General features: G+C 34.4%; 1 protein-coding gene across 3 annotated transcripts in view; it reads right to left on the bottom strand.

Moving 5' to 3' along the window:
* Positions 1–15,605, bottom strand: part of CSMD3 (CUB and Sushi multiple domains 3) — an 873,364-nt gene that overhangs the window by 757,733 nt on the left and 100,026 nt on the right. For all 3 annotated transcript variants that reach the window (XM_040979396.1, XM_040979397.1, XM_040979398.1), the window contains exon 2: positions 6,470–6,692. In XM_040979396.1, coding sequence (XP_040835330.1) covers positions 6,470–6,692 — 223 coding nt within the window. The remainder of the gene's footprint in view (positions 1–6,469; positions 6,693–15,605) is intronic.

Here is a 15,605-nt window from a genome sequence, read left to right as displayed (position 1 = left end):
GGCCTGAGAAAGCAATGGAGGATGACCCAAAGCCTTGGAACCCTGAACCTAACTGGGAGACCCGGAAGAGGCTCCTGGCTTCTGGCTACAGATCAGCTTAGCTCTGGCTGTTGGGACCGCTTAGGAAGTGAACTAGCAGACAGGAGATCTTCCTCTCAGTCTCTTTCCTCTGTATATCTGACTTTCCAATAAAAATAAAGAAATTCTTAAAACAAAAAGCAAATTGGAATAATAGTTCTAGTTCTATTATATTAATATTATCAAAATACATACTCAACCATTTTCAAGTAATTTTCTGGCATCTATCAAATGAATTCTCTCTTTAAAGGATATAAAGATACTATTGTATCGTGCTAAACATGCGTTCTTACAGGGATAATACACAATTATATAGTTAACATTTTATGTTTTAGGTGCTTTTGCCTTTTAAATAGTTGACAGCATATCACAGCTATTAGTGATCAGGAAAATTTTTAAATGAGATGTTTCCATTTCTCAAGAAATTAAAATAACTCTACAAAAACTATTGGAGTATATGTTTGAATAGTTATACTATTAGCTATGTCAGTTTCTACAATGCTTTTCTACTTGTATCATCCACTCTTGTAAAAATGAGAGGACTTTCAGAAGTTTAATGAAAAATAAGAATTAAAAGTCTAAATATTTCATAAACATTTTGAAGTTCTGTCATAATTTGCATTTTCACATAAAAGGATGTAAAATGTAAGAAAGTAGAAGTAAAAATAATGATTTTGCACATGACAAAAACTGTTGACATTCTCCACATAAGGTCTTGTGTTACAGAATTCACTATACCAATAATAACTTTTTTTTTCTTTAGTTATTGACAGCATCTGTTATCCACAGAACAACTTAATGAAATTGTTTTATGCTGGTAAAACAAAGCGAAATAATGATTTGTGGCATTTTGAAAACCATGCCACCACTGGTGAGAGAAATTGCAAAAGTCTTTTTGTTTCCTCTGTAAATTAGTTTTTTGAAAGAATCTTTCCAAAAATTGATACAATTTGGACTCTTCGCCCATGCTGGAATGCTTGATCTGGGCCTATAGGCTTAGTGCCCTTCGTAGTCAGCTGTGCAGATAGTAATCCTAGTTATATCAGATCATATCTTTTCAAAATCCTCTGATGGATTTCTCACCTGATTCATAAAATTCCAATAGTTTACAATAGTTTACAATAGTTTTCCAGCCCTCCTATGATCTTCCCCTTTTCCAGCACTTCTCAGTTTCATTGCTTACTTGTTTTTACATTCAAAATTCAGATTTCAAATGTGTGCCCTGGTTATTCCTTTCATTTTAAAACTTCTCATTTCCCTCAGGTCTTCACAGCTGTCACTGCTTCTATTTGAACTTACCCATGACAACCAAATTTAAAGCAACAAACCCTTTTGCCCCTCCACCAGTTTTCTATTTTTTTTGATAGCACATATTTCATTGTTTACCTTGTTTGTTTTTCCAAACAGGATTTTATATGTTTACTTTTTTAAACTTTGCCTCTTTATTTTAAAAATATTTAGAAAATATAAAAATTGGCATTTATTTACTAATTTATTGAAGAGAAAGCAAGAATCCACCACTGGTCCCGTCCCCAAATAACTGAGTCTGGGTGTGGGCCTGGACTTTGTCTTAAGCCCAATCTCTAGGTCTCCCATGTGAGTGGCAGGAACCCAATTAACACTGGCACCTCTCTGGGGCTGCAATAATAAGAAGCTGAAAATTGGCCAGCGTGGTAGCCTAGTGCCCAAAGTCCTTACCCTGGGTGGACCAGGATCTTATTTGGATGCTGGTTTGTGTCCTGCCTGCTCCATTACCCTTTTAGCTCCCTGCTGTGGCCTGGGAAAGCAGTAGAGGCTGGCAAAAAACCTTGGGACCCTGCACTCAGGTGAGAGACCCAGAAGAGGAGGCTCCTGGCTTTGGATCACCAGTGCAGACACATGGGGAGTCAAACAGTGGATGGAAGATTTTTTTTTTCTCTCTCTCTACTTCTCTGTGTAAATATGACTTTCCTATAAAAAGAAATAAATCTTTAAAAAAAAATTGAAATCAGGAGCTTGAACCTAAGTGTTCTATGTGGGACAAGGCATAGTAACTAGCACCCTGTTACACCAAATGTTTTATTCCCTTTTTACTTTTAACATTACGAAGGGACTTTGATGTAATTCAAGTTGATGAAATTTATGTTATAGTTATTACTATACTTTGAATATATGTTTGTGGTAATTACGTCCTCTTTCAATTAAGAGATATTTATTTACAACATTGATGGTTATTTAAACCCAACTATGATGCTTACTAGTAAAATGCAAAACAGGAATATGAATATCTGGAAACTGTGATGGGTATTATCCATTAACTGGCCTTGAACCTTCTTCATGACATTTTCCTTAACTCATTTTAAAAATCAAATGTATTTTTAAAATGCTTTTCACAATATTCGTATGAGGCTATTCTGGTCAATGATATGAAAATACAATTCTTTCAAGAATGTTTGTGAAAACTTCCCTAACAAATTGCACAACAACAAAGTTCTCATTCTGTGGAGAAAGACAAATATATTTTTCATCTTGGTATTGTGAGTCAGATTTTCTGCTTTGGCCAAACGTCCTGAATGGTGTACTGCCACCTATCAGGAGTCAGAAGAATTAATAAGAAAGGAGGCACAAGAGAGAAATGGTCAACTCTTTTCAAAAATAAAATCTACTATTGCTGCTTGGCTTTTTAAAATAATCATTTCTTCTGCTTAAAAATATTTTGTATTATTCTGTGAATTTTCAGATATATTAATATATTTCTGCTATATTAATAAAATACAAAAAAACAAAGTAATATGTAATATTTGGGTCGATGATTTTGTAATATTACAAGGATAGAATGTTTAAGCTAATAAGCATCATCATAAAAATCTTTAAATTTGTCATTTTTAAAAAGAGATATAATGTGAATGCAATAATCTAGGAAATAGATATCAATTTGTGTATTTAAAATATATTAAAATATATAAATTATCAAGGAAAACATTGATGTAAATAAAAAGCAACCCTAAATTAAATGGGGAAAATAATAATTTATTAAACATGAGAAGATTTTAGCTATGTATAGTAATATGTAAATGATGCATTAAAATTAAGATTAAAAATGATGAGTGGTAACACTGACAGAAAATGAAGCACATTTTCTACATACACTGATACTACACTACCATTTGGAAGCCAGATTAGTAATAAGAATGATGCTATCTTCTTTAGTTATGGCCGTTGTGAAGCAGACTCTATGGTACAGTAAGTTTTATTTATTGGAGCAAGGCAGAGCACTCATATTCTCTGATCCACTCTTTAGAGCCACACAGCAGGACCGGGCACTCTGATGAGCTGGGAACTCAATCTGGCTGACATGAAGGACCCAACTACTTGTGATAGTGCCGCAGCTCTTAGGCTGTGGGAGGTTTAGATTTAATGGGAGGCTAGATCTAAGACAGTGACAGTACTTGAACTCATACACTCCAAATTATAACATACACATTGACGTAGCATCTCATTCACTCCCAGACATCTGCTCATAATTTTCATGCTGATATTGTAATGTTAGCATAAAGATGTAAATAAATCTTAGAGTAAGTTATATGGATCAAGAAGACTGAAGCTATTTTAAATTTGCAGTTGTATGCTAACATAATAATCAACAAGTTGGTACTGTTATTTGAATATCATGCTTGGATCCAGACCAAGTTTATTTAATAAGTAATTAAAAAACTTTTCGGAGATCAACATGGTCATTAACAACTTGATTTTTCAAAGAATTGTTTTAAGTTCCAAAAACTATGGGAACAGGGTTACATTTCACTTCACCGTAAAACAAAGAGAGACAAGACCCACAAGTCATCTTTTCTGCATAATTTCAAGGCAATTTTGCAAGCCATTCAAAAATTAATTGGATCTCATGAAAAGAAAAAATATTGAGGTTTGGAAGAAAGAGAAACCATATTCCAAAATTGTGCATTAATTGAGAATGTGATGGCATGTGAGAGAAATGAAAAGTAATCAGGGCCTCAGAAAAACACACAAACATGAGTAAAGCTCTGCCAGGAACAATTTCAACTTCTAATCAAACAGCAGATTTTATCTATAAACACAGTCTGGAAGGGGGTAAAGATTATAAACTATTTTTTTCCCCTTAATTCTGCTGTCTGAAATCGGCTGTAACATAAGCAAAACTATTCTCTAAGCATAGAAACCAAACGGATGCATGAAACAAATACATAGTGAGCAATGTGCTACTAAGTGCACAATAAAATATTTCCTAACATGAATAGCAAGAATAAACTTGTAGTGTATTTCTGTTTATAGCCTTAAACGTTGTACATACTTGAAAGTTTTAATTTTTTGTTAACTTACAGGTGGCAAGAACCTAACTACTTGAGCCATCACCACCTGCTGCCTCCCAGGCTACACATTAGCAGAAACATTGACTGGATGCACAGGAGTCAGGATTAGATCCAGGCACTGCAAGGGGTTCCTAAAGGCCCACCTTGAGATGATTTGTTACATTATTTATCTATTATCATCAAATATTTTCAAATACTGATAAGAAAAAGGAATAGGCTTTAGTTTATGTATCAGTGTATTAACCCTGAGGATCATCTATAACTTTACATAACCGAAGTCTTAAGTTATGAAACAAATCTGAATTGCAATGGTGAAATTGCCTCTTTGCTGCTTTAACCTTGTACAACTAATGCAACTCCCATTTCCCAGTTGCAAAATGATGATGTCATAATAGGAATTATTTCACAATGTTTGGGTAAGAGGAAGAATTGAACACTAAAGTGAATGCAGAATATTAAAGATGCAGTTACAAGTGCAGAGGAACCACTCAAATAAATGCTCAGGATTAAATTTACTGAGTTTTCATGTGTTGTAGTCCCCATAAAATCTCTGTGATTTAAATATTATCGTTTCCAAACTACAGATTAGAAAATAAAGAACAAGTACAATTAGGTATTTATCACAATCTCATAAAGTATTTTCACTGCCTCAAGACTGTAAATGTTAGCAAAGTTTAATAAAATATTTCTTCTTTTCAAGGAAGTAGAATACATACTTGTAAAAACATCATTATCAGTGGATTAATACTAAGGAGCTACAGGGTAATTTTAAGAGAGGTGTGCAGAAGTGATGTGAAGAGAAAACACACAAAAGTTTCTGTACTTCTAACTATCCTTTAAACCTCTTCTCCCACGTCTTATAATTTGATTAGATGTGTGTGTAAGAATTGGGCACACACACACACACACATTCAGGCAAATACACATTCCCAACACAGTATTATATGTTCACCATCCTAGCTTTATGTTGCATCTTCATTACAACTCATCCAACTTTTAGTAATTGTAACTATAGGTAAATGGCACAATGAAAAGTTTCTGCTATAAAGCATATACAGTTTAAAGAAACAGATATAAAATGAATTTTGCAGCACAAATCAAAAATGTCAATGTTCTCCATAAATGATGATAGAAGGAAAGAGAAAAGCAGAACCTTTCCGTAATCAAGGTAGTGACCTTTTCTTGATTACCATCCCTGCTTAAGGCAGATCCAACAGCTGTAAGAACAAACCCAACAGTAAATCAGGAAGCTTACCTCCTGGTCCATCATTTTTCTGAACTCAATTGTATTTTTTGCTACTAATATTTGAAAGACAATAGAGACATTTTAAAATTTGAAGTGCCAAAAAAAAAAAATCAATACTAGAGAATTCAGAAGAGTGATGAGGGTATTAAAAAAAATGTCACTAGTCTGTTTCTTTGCAAATGAAGGAGACAAGAATTAACTTTCAGAAACATGGACAGAGTTGGAGAATTACAATTCAAGCATACCCCAGTAAGTCTTTATTGCCTGATATCTGCTTCCAATATTTTAAATCAGGAGGTCGAAAAAAGTTTAGATTTAAAGAAAAAGATATAAACATGAGCATAAGTTTAGTACTGAATGAAGCACACCATTTCAGCAGTTTTGAGTTGTTTGTGTAACTTTAGTTGAATTATCATTACAATGAGTTTTCAGTTAGACTTCAGAAGTTCATCTTTTTAGATAGCCAATTTGCTAATTCAAATTCTGATGAGCCACTTTAATTAAATAACATGCTATCTTTTTTCACATGTCTTATCATATACTTTAAAGATAAAAAAAATTACATTTGTAGTGACAAAAAAATGAGAATCATGATTTGTAACATGAAACCCGAAACATCTGTTTACCCCTCTAGAGAGGTCAGAAATTCCTTGTCTATTTAACTTTTTGTAAGATAGCATTAAATTACTAGTATAGGAAAGTTAGAAACTGAGGTAATTTGTTCATGCAATTATACATTTCCAAAAATAACAATTAGGTATTGAATAGTACTTTATTATGACTGCATCACAAAGTATGCTTCCATTCAATGTATACTTACCTTGTCCTAAAGTTTGTTGGATGAGGATGTCCATCATATAAGGATAAGTAGTCATATTCTTCTTCTAGAGCAAATGATTGAAAAACAAGCTGTATTCTATTTCTTTCTTCTGCTATTATTACCCATGTACAATTTGCACCATTCGGATATCCATATGGGAAGCCAGGGCTTTCTATAGTGCCATTAAGTCCTTTTAATGTTCCACCACATGTATAAATAAATCCTGCAACAACACAACAAAAATAGATATTATTAAATAATAGATATTATTAGATACGTTTTAAATTGCCCAAATGATGAATTATTTTTAAATGCTTTAGGGTATTCATAGTGTTAAAAATGATCCAAATATGCCTTTTCATAAACAATTGCTTATTTATATGAAAAGGCAATTTTACAAAGAGGAGGAGAGATAGAAAGATAATTTTCCCATCCTCTGGTTCACTCCCAAATGGCCAAACAGCCAGGGAAGGGCCAGGCTGAAACCAGGAGCCTAGAATTCCAACTGTTTCTCTCTTGGGAATAACAGAGCCCTAAGTATCCAGACTGTCCTACAGTGCCTTTTGCAGGCACATTAGCAAATAGCTGGCTCAAGAACCACCTTGTGTATGGGATGTCGGAGTTGCAGATAGTGGCTAAACCTGCTGCCTTTCCTGTAAATGACCTATGATGAGCTGAGTAAATTATGTTACAAACACAGGACCAAAGGTTCAACAAAAATTATTGGAAAGTAGAGAATAGAAGTGTGTTGCTATGGTTCAACTACCATTTGGGACACTTTGTGACATTGCACTGCCTGGTTTCAGTCATGTCTATTTGCTTCCAAAACATGCCATGCTGATGTATTTATTTCTCTTCACCGAAGTTGGAAGACACTGAGTTATAGGCTCTTGGGTTCAGTTTCACAATGCTAAATGGTTTGGGTATTTGATGAGTGAATCAGCATCTGGAAGGTCTCAGTATATCTCCTGTGCCTCTCTGCTCTTCAAATAAAACTAAAATAGATTAATTTTTAAAATAAGTTTGTATAAAATAATATTAAATGATAAATTTATTTTTATGCAAAAAGATTGAAATCATCAACCAGTATTTTTTGTTGTAATATACATTTTCCATGAACTTTTTGAAGACCCCCTACTGTGCATTTTGTGTATAAAATGTATATATGAAATGCTAAAAGAATTGCTATTTGTTTTACGTATTATTAATTATAAATCATTAGATAAAATAATATCATCATATCTGACTCATTATCCATTGTATTCAATGGATATTCCAACAGACAAACCGAATCCTGGAACAAACATAGTATCTCATTAGTGCATTTTCAGTCTAATTGTGGGAACTCATAAACAATATTGAAAAATTATTGATTTAATATACATTTTTGGATCCCAGATAATTAACTTTTTCTTGGCAAATCATAATAATTTTTATGGTATAGTTGCCTCTCTACTGTGTCATTTACCATACTCTTGGAAAACATATCCCACTCTGGTTATTGGAGATGGATTTGGTATATTTAAGTCAAGGGATTTGTTCTACTTTGATCAGAATGTTAAGTTTATGATGTATTCAATCCTTGATTAAGTGTGGCACAGTGAGTGCTACGACTGGAGAGAAAATGTTAAATCTTTGGCTCCTGCAAACTGAGAGAGCTATCTTTAGACATTCTATACTAACTCTGTAGGAGATCTAAGCCATTAAGAGCGTATTTCCTGGGGCTATCTAGGAAACTTACATATTGCTTTTTAAATCATTTGATTTTCACTGTATCATGCTTTTATTATTTAAAATTTTGTACAGTGTGCAATATTTGTACAGTTACAGCTTAAGGGGCTTATTTTAATACATAGTGTTACGTAGCCACTCTGGGTAATGTAAAACTGTAGGATCGATACCCTGGCAGTTACGAAGGTTCTGTCATTTACCTAGACTCCATGCTAATAAAGTTTAAATCTAAATACAGGACACCAGATTCAGAAGTTTTGAGAACTCTTCCTCCGGGTGTTATGTACATCTGTGGGTTCCACACAGGCTAAAGTTTCAGGAAACTGTTACTTGGGGAAACCATGCTGAACCAAAGGAGAGAATTGCACAATATCAAAAAAAATTGTTTTTTTGATTATAGATTGGATGTGGAAATGCAAGGAATTCGGCCATTGTTTCTGAGAAGGCATGAGTATATTTTATGTAAGCTTAGATGTTATTGAAAAGTGAGAGGAACCATGTGTGGAAGATTCAATGCCAGTCCCGTAAGCTTGGAAGAGAGACTGATTTGGCATGTTGTATATTGATCTCACAGTTGTATCTTATTTTTACTTGGAGATTCACTGCTCTACTAGGCAGCGACAGAGTAAAGGTAGCTGACAGGATTGACTCTGTGATAAGGATTCTGGCTCAGGGTTTAGTCGACTTAATTCTATCTTCTTGATCATTTTTAGTTCGGGGATCTACTTCTCTCCCGTACAAACATGACAAGATACTAAACCTAAACCTGGGGTATGTGCAATGTGATATGAGGCATAGTTTTTGTTATTATTTTGCCCATTAAGCAACTACTGAGAAGTTGGGTCAGGTAGAAGTTTTAAAAAATTAATATTTGTGTATGTTCATATATTTTTGCCCATACAACAAAAGTCAAATAAGGCATTTTACAATTTTCAAAAATAACTAAAAATGAAAAATAAAAGTCCTTTTTAAATTGCTTCTTTGCAGAGCAATTATTTTGAAGCCTGAGGTTAATTAGCTATCACCCATTTCTATTAGTTTTCTGGTTGGACAGCTTCCAATTTGAACTTCATAACAAAAATACAATCATGAATCCTTTCAGCTACAATCTGATCTATGGATTATTTTATATATTCTCCAGTCCCATAATATTGCAAGACTTAGAAAAGGACATATGTCCTAAAATAACATTCTCATTTCTGTCCATTAATTCCTCATGCATTTCAAATTCTTTCTTTTATTCTTTTTTTTTTCCTTTAGGCAAACTAGGATTTGGAGCTATTTTTAAGCTTCCTTATCTAAATTTTATGTCTCACTTTTGTTAAAATTAAGTTATCATGAAATGATTCATAATAATTAATTATATTTTTCTGACAAGAGGCTTCAGCATTTTGTTAAAACATAAATCCAGAAGTAAATAATTTTAAAAATAACTATTTTATTCAAAACAGAGAACCAGAGACAAAGAGAAAGAGGTCTTCCATCTTTCATTTCACTCTCCAAATGGCTGGGGTGGCCGGGAATGTGCCAGGCTCAAACCAGGCACCAGGGAGAATTGCATCCGGTACTCCCCAATAGGTGCAAGGGACCCAGGATTTGGACAATCTTGTGTGGCTTTCCCAGAAATATCTTCTGGGAACACAATATGTGTAAAGTAACTAAGACTCACTGGCTCTGATATGGAATCCTTCGTTGTATATGGCTGTTTAATCAGCTGTGCTATAACAACTATCCAGAAGATAAAGTTTTAAAAACAAAACCATGTCTTCTTGCTTGTGGTATCACAGGGTTGGCCATTGTAAGTTCAGTTTTTATCTTTCTTTTGTTCTACATGTACAAGTATGCCTATTTCTATGCATTTCATAGAACTTTTCCAAATGGGATCCATAATATCATGTGTATTTTTCTGAGTCTTCGTATTTTTTCAGATACTTATCACTGATATTTCCCCTAGTCACTTACATACACTTCCATATTCATCTTCATTGAGTACATAGCTACATCATATTTAGTAGCCTTTATTATAACATTTTACTATTTTCCTTATTAATAACTTTATTTTGTTTTTGGAGTTTTAAAGATGTAAAGAACAACTTTGAACAAAATCTCGTTTAATTCTGTGATATATCTGTAAGTTGGGAACCCACAAACAGAATTACTAAATTTTCAATTTAGATTGGTGGTCCTACTGTGCTCACCGAATATAAAACAGGATAGATCTTTTATCAGAGTGTGAAGTTTTTCCCAGCCACAGTCCCAATTTTGGCAACATTCAGATTGTTTTTGTTTTTGTTTTTGCAGGGAACATTTTGCCAAGAAATAAAAATGTTTCTTGACCACTTAGCTTTTTGATTCACCTAATTACAGTTTTATGATTTATTTCTCATTCACTTAACATTGTCTAAAGAATTGTCTATACATAGACTCACATTTTAACAGATATTATACCTTTTATTTTGCTAATTTTTGACATAATTGGTTAGGATTCTGTTGCTTCATCTGTGAGCTATGTTTGCCTTTATGCACATATTTCTAAACAAGGGACATTTGCTTATTCTTTACAGCCAATTGCTCCGACAAACTCACAGCATCTCATTGATCTTTATACTACATGTGGTACATCACCACCTGTCTCCTCAGATAAGACTTCTTTCATGCTTCTTTATTCATTCATTACATAAAGCATGACTTATGGAATCAGTGACACAAAGTATAGTGTTTTTACCTTTTTTGGAAGGTGACAAACAAAAACACAAGCCAGCCAAGACATTTAGATTGTAACTGCGGAATACAGGAAGTATTATGATCCAAGGAAATGCACTGCTGTGAAAACACATGCAGGCAAAAATTAACACAGATTAATCATTATATGCTTCATATAAGACCTTCTCAAAATGTGACATTGATATTTGTCCTAATATTTACTCTTTGGTAGTTTCTGAAAATACATATGTATTTTTCATATCAACTTAAAAAAATTTTTTTTGATAATGTTTGCATTGTTGGTCAGGGCTAGAAGAATCAAGGGTTAGGGGAAAGTGGGTGAGAACATTGTTTCCACATTTTTTTCTTCTTCCTGTATCTGCGAGAAAGGAGGAAATAAGAGCAGAAGCCACACGCAGCCTCCCAATTGTCCCAGTACCCAGGGATGGGGAACTGCCACCCAGGATTAGCCCAAGGTCCTGAATATGTGGAGCATTCCTAAGAGTTCTGTTTAATTGGTTTCTATAGGTTTCTGATGCTGTGATCTCTCTGATCCATGGATGAGAAAATCCTTCCAATGTCCACTGGCTCTAATAGTCTGGCTTGGAGTCTCCATTCATCTAGATATTTGCTATCATTTCTTGGTTGGGGTAGTTGTACAATATGTTCTGCCCTCCTTCCTCTGCTATGTGGTACCAGATATCCTCTGCAGCCTCCAATGGGTTACTGTATCCTGTGTGCATCTGGGCCTACCTTCCATCCACTGCTTTATCTAGGCCACTGAGGAGACCCATTCTTATACTTGCACTGTACAGTCAGACCACTAGTATTGGATGTGAGCCCTCACGTGCCCACACACCCCCACCTGTGTCATCCTCAAGATCTGCTGCAATTCCAGACACCAAGTTCACACAAGCGTGCCACTGGACAGTCAGGGGGCCTTCTCTTGGCACCACTGCTGCCCCAGGCTGCCCAACCCAAGACCTCCCAGCTCCAAGACTCATGGACCCAGCAACCATGTGCAGGTGGGCCAAAGGAACCAGGCCAAGCCCCGAGGTTGCAATAGGCCAAGCACCCACCCACATATCTTTAGGGGGAGAGGATGGAATAGACTAGGTGACTATGCTGGCACAATAGTGTGGTTAATACAGATTTGGCATTAGCCAGGCACAAGGTGCCTGCAAGTTATTGGCTGCTTTTCTCCCAGCAGTGTAACACTTGCCTAGATACAATGCAACCTAGGTCATTGCCCACAGCTAGGGTACATCAATTTTTAATGTCCAGATGAATAGTTCATTTATATGAAAAACAAATAACAACTATTCTATGTAATTTGAATCTGATTGTCAACAAGTTTATTGACAAAATTGATGTTTAAATCTTTTTTTTCATTCCTATATTTTCTTTTCCTGCAAATACAGAAGGAAAACATTATTTGTGAGTAGTTTTAATGCAATGTAATTTATTTTATTTCTTTTGTTTTATCTAATCAAAATCCTTGACACAATCTTGAAATTTATGTTTATTATAATCGAATATCTTCATAAATCCTGGCCAGTGTGTTTATGTGCCTGATAATGTTGTCAGGATTCTGGCAAAGATTACCTATCACCTTATCAATATGAAAACTTATTTTTGGGCCTGACATGGTTGCCTCGTGGCTAAACTCCTTGTATGAGCTTTGGCACACTGCACTCCTGTGGGAGACCCAGGAAAAGCTCTTGACTCAGCTCCAACCCTTGCAGCCACTTGGGGAGTGAACAAGCAGATGGACAGTCTTTCTCTGTGTCTCTACTTCTCTCTGAAAATCTGACTTTCCAATACAAGTAAATAAATCCTTAAAAATACTGATTTTTAAAAAATCCTTTGTTTTTGTGCATTTTGAACTGATCATCACTCTTCCTGTCTTAGACACCTCTTCCAATGTTTGTCCTGATTATACACAGTTTTTCTTGTATTGTATCACCTGAACTATTCCTTTTGAGAAGCTAGTCCATGGGTACTCTATAATAAATAAGCAAATGGGGTGATTAATGAAAATATAAAAACAACAATGTAGTTCACGCTAATCTTGGTATTTAAGTTAATATTTTACTGTTAGACAATAAAATCTAATACTGGATAGTCCAATAATGTATAAATCTCAGTATATTTGAAATTACAAATGTAATGAAGGCTCTGCCTGATTCTCTCTCTCTCTTCAGGATTAAATTGATTAAATTTGTTATGCATTTGGTTTGACTGAAGAAAACCAAGATATGTTTTTAAATAAAGTATCAATATTACTTCATTTGTGTCATTCATAAATTGACATCACAAATGTTGTCAAAATTTTTTTTCTAACTAAACCAAATGCTCAAAAGAATACAATAGGAAAAATAAGTTTTATTCCTGTGTTTTTTTTTTTCAGGATTGTCTATATACCAAATTATTTTGTGTACTTATAGTTTAGCAATGAAATGGAAAACCTATATTGATTATTAATAAAAGTTAATGTATACAAAGTATTTGTTTTCTGTCAGTAAGAAATACAAAGAAAGATAGCTAAATTTTATTTTGCATAATTTAAGTGTTCTCCAAAGAACTAGCCCAATCAATGTTTTTTTCCAGCCATTTAATTTTTATGGTTAATCATCAATGTGTGTAAGAGACAAACACAACCTTCCGGTTTATAAGGGGGATATGCAGGAGAGAAACCATTAGCTTGGAACTCATGCCTCTTTGATCTGCTTCTCATTCCTAAATTCTCCAATGAGCAAAGAGTTGTAGAGTGCAAAGCAGTTTAATATGCTGTTGTTACAGAGGAAATGTAATGCCTCAAGGATTTATTTGGGTCCAAAGCTATACTTTCTGTCTGCTTGATTGCTTTCCAGGTGCCAGAGATTTTCCTTAATGAATGTTCCATAATTCAGAATCCAGATTATAGCCATAGGCTATAAGAAAAAAAAATAATAATACAGAGTGAGAAGTGTGTACATCAGCTGTAGATTTGCAATGGTATCACAGAAATGAAAACTTCAGTGCTAATATTTCCTCCTATTTTGTTTATGTAGCAAACCCAATGCATGTTTATGTAGCAAAACCCAATAAAAAGCCATATTAAATTATAAGATACTTTAATTACCAGAAAATTAAAACATACATAAAGATAGTGAACCAGATTATACACATTTGTGAAATGTTTAATAGCTCCTAAACTGGCTAACTTTGCACAATTAACTCCAGAATTTAGGAGCCTTTACTTTCTCAGACAGCACTGTGTTAGTTATGCTAATATTGACTTCTTATTTAGGTTTCACATTTTTATGGTTTAGTAGAGGAAGAAACCTTCTGTTTCTGACATTCCTCGAACATACTGTTAGAGATTGATTTATCATCAATTCTCCTAGCACATTATTATGTTCTTATTCAGTGTGCTTGCTTATTGAATTAATTCTGAGATAGTAGATGGATTTCCATTATTGCTAACATTACCCTAAAATCATTACTGTAATAGCCATAAAAAGCATAGCACATTTCTCTATGCAGATAACTGATTCAACTTAAAAAGAAGCAACATCAATGCAATAGCAAAAACCATCACCCCAAATATTACTATTCTGAAAATTTTATTTTTAAGCTCATTATTTTGTCTATTCTTCAGAATAAGATTATGAGAGACACACTTATGAGATACACACTGCTATACATTCTATTTTATGTCTGAAAAACTTTGTGAGTTTCATCTATAAACCTTCCGTGTGTGCGTGTGCGTGTGCGTGTGCGTGTGCGTGTGTGTGTGTGTGTGTGTGTGTGTGTTTGCCCATTGGATGCCTGGCTTATTAATTTGTGCAAACTCTCCAGTAGTATTAAATAAACTGTATTGCACATTTATGTTATTGGGTTTTCATGACTGTGATGTCAGATCTTATTCTCAGAGGAAATAATATTGTAGAGTTCATATGATTGATATTATAAAATTTATAAGCTGTTCTAAATTTATTGGGATGACATTTCAAGGTTCTACCCTGCAAGCTTTTGACATTTGGGCCAGGTTACCCTTATATCTTTTACGCAAAATCTAGGAGATTCCTGTTAAAAAGATGACATTGATAGTAAAAAAAAAAAAATGAGAAGTAATTCAAAAAGGAGCAATGACTTCCTTAATTAGTACCTAAGTTTGAAAGTTTTTGAAGAAAATATAATGAATTATGGCAAACATGACTAGATAGCTTCATGAAATCGAGGTTTCCTAGATTTCTTGCTGCCACCTCAAATCTTACATAAAATAGTAACTTATTAAAGCTAAAGTTTGCCAAGGGACAACCTATTCAAGTCATATTTCCTATGATTTTATTAGTCTTATCAAAATGATTTATTCTTTTATTTTGTTGGAAAGTCAGATATACAGAGAGGCAGAGAGACAGAGAAGAAGATCCCACATCCATTGATTAACTCCCCATGTAGTCGCAATGGCCAAAGCTGCACCAATCTGAAACCAGAAGTCAGGAGCCTCTTCTGGGTTTCCCACGTGGGTGCAGGGTCCCAAGGCTTTTGGCCATCCTCCATTGCTTTCCCAGGCCACAGGCAGGGAGCCAGATAGGAAGGAAGGCCATTGGAATTAGAACTGATGCCAAATGGGTTCCCTGCACATGCAAGGCGAGGACTTTAGCCCCTAGGCTACCATGCTGAGACCTGTTATTTTGTTAGTTATTAATTGAAA

The sequence above is a fragment of the Ochotona curzoniae genome, unplaced genomic scaffold (assembly GCF_017591425.1).
Source record: "Ochotona curzoniae isolate NIBS_2020 unplaced genomic scaffold, NIBS_Ocur_1.0 contig_3190, whole genome shotgun sequence".
In the NCBI taxonomy this organism is placed as follows: domain Eukaryota; kingdom Metazoa; phylum Chordata; class Mammalia; order Lagomorpha; family Ochotonidae; genus Ochotona; species Ochotona curzoniae.
Note: the sequence above shows the minus strand (reverse complement) of the source record. Positions and strands in the feature narration are given on the sequence as shown.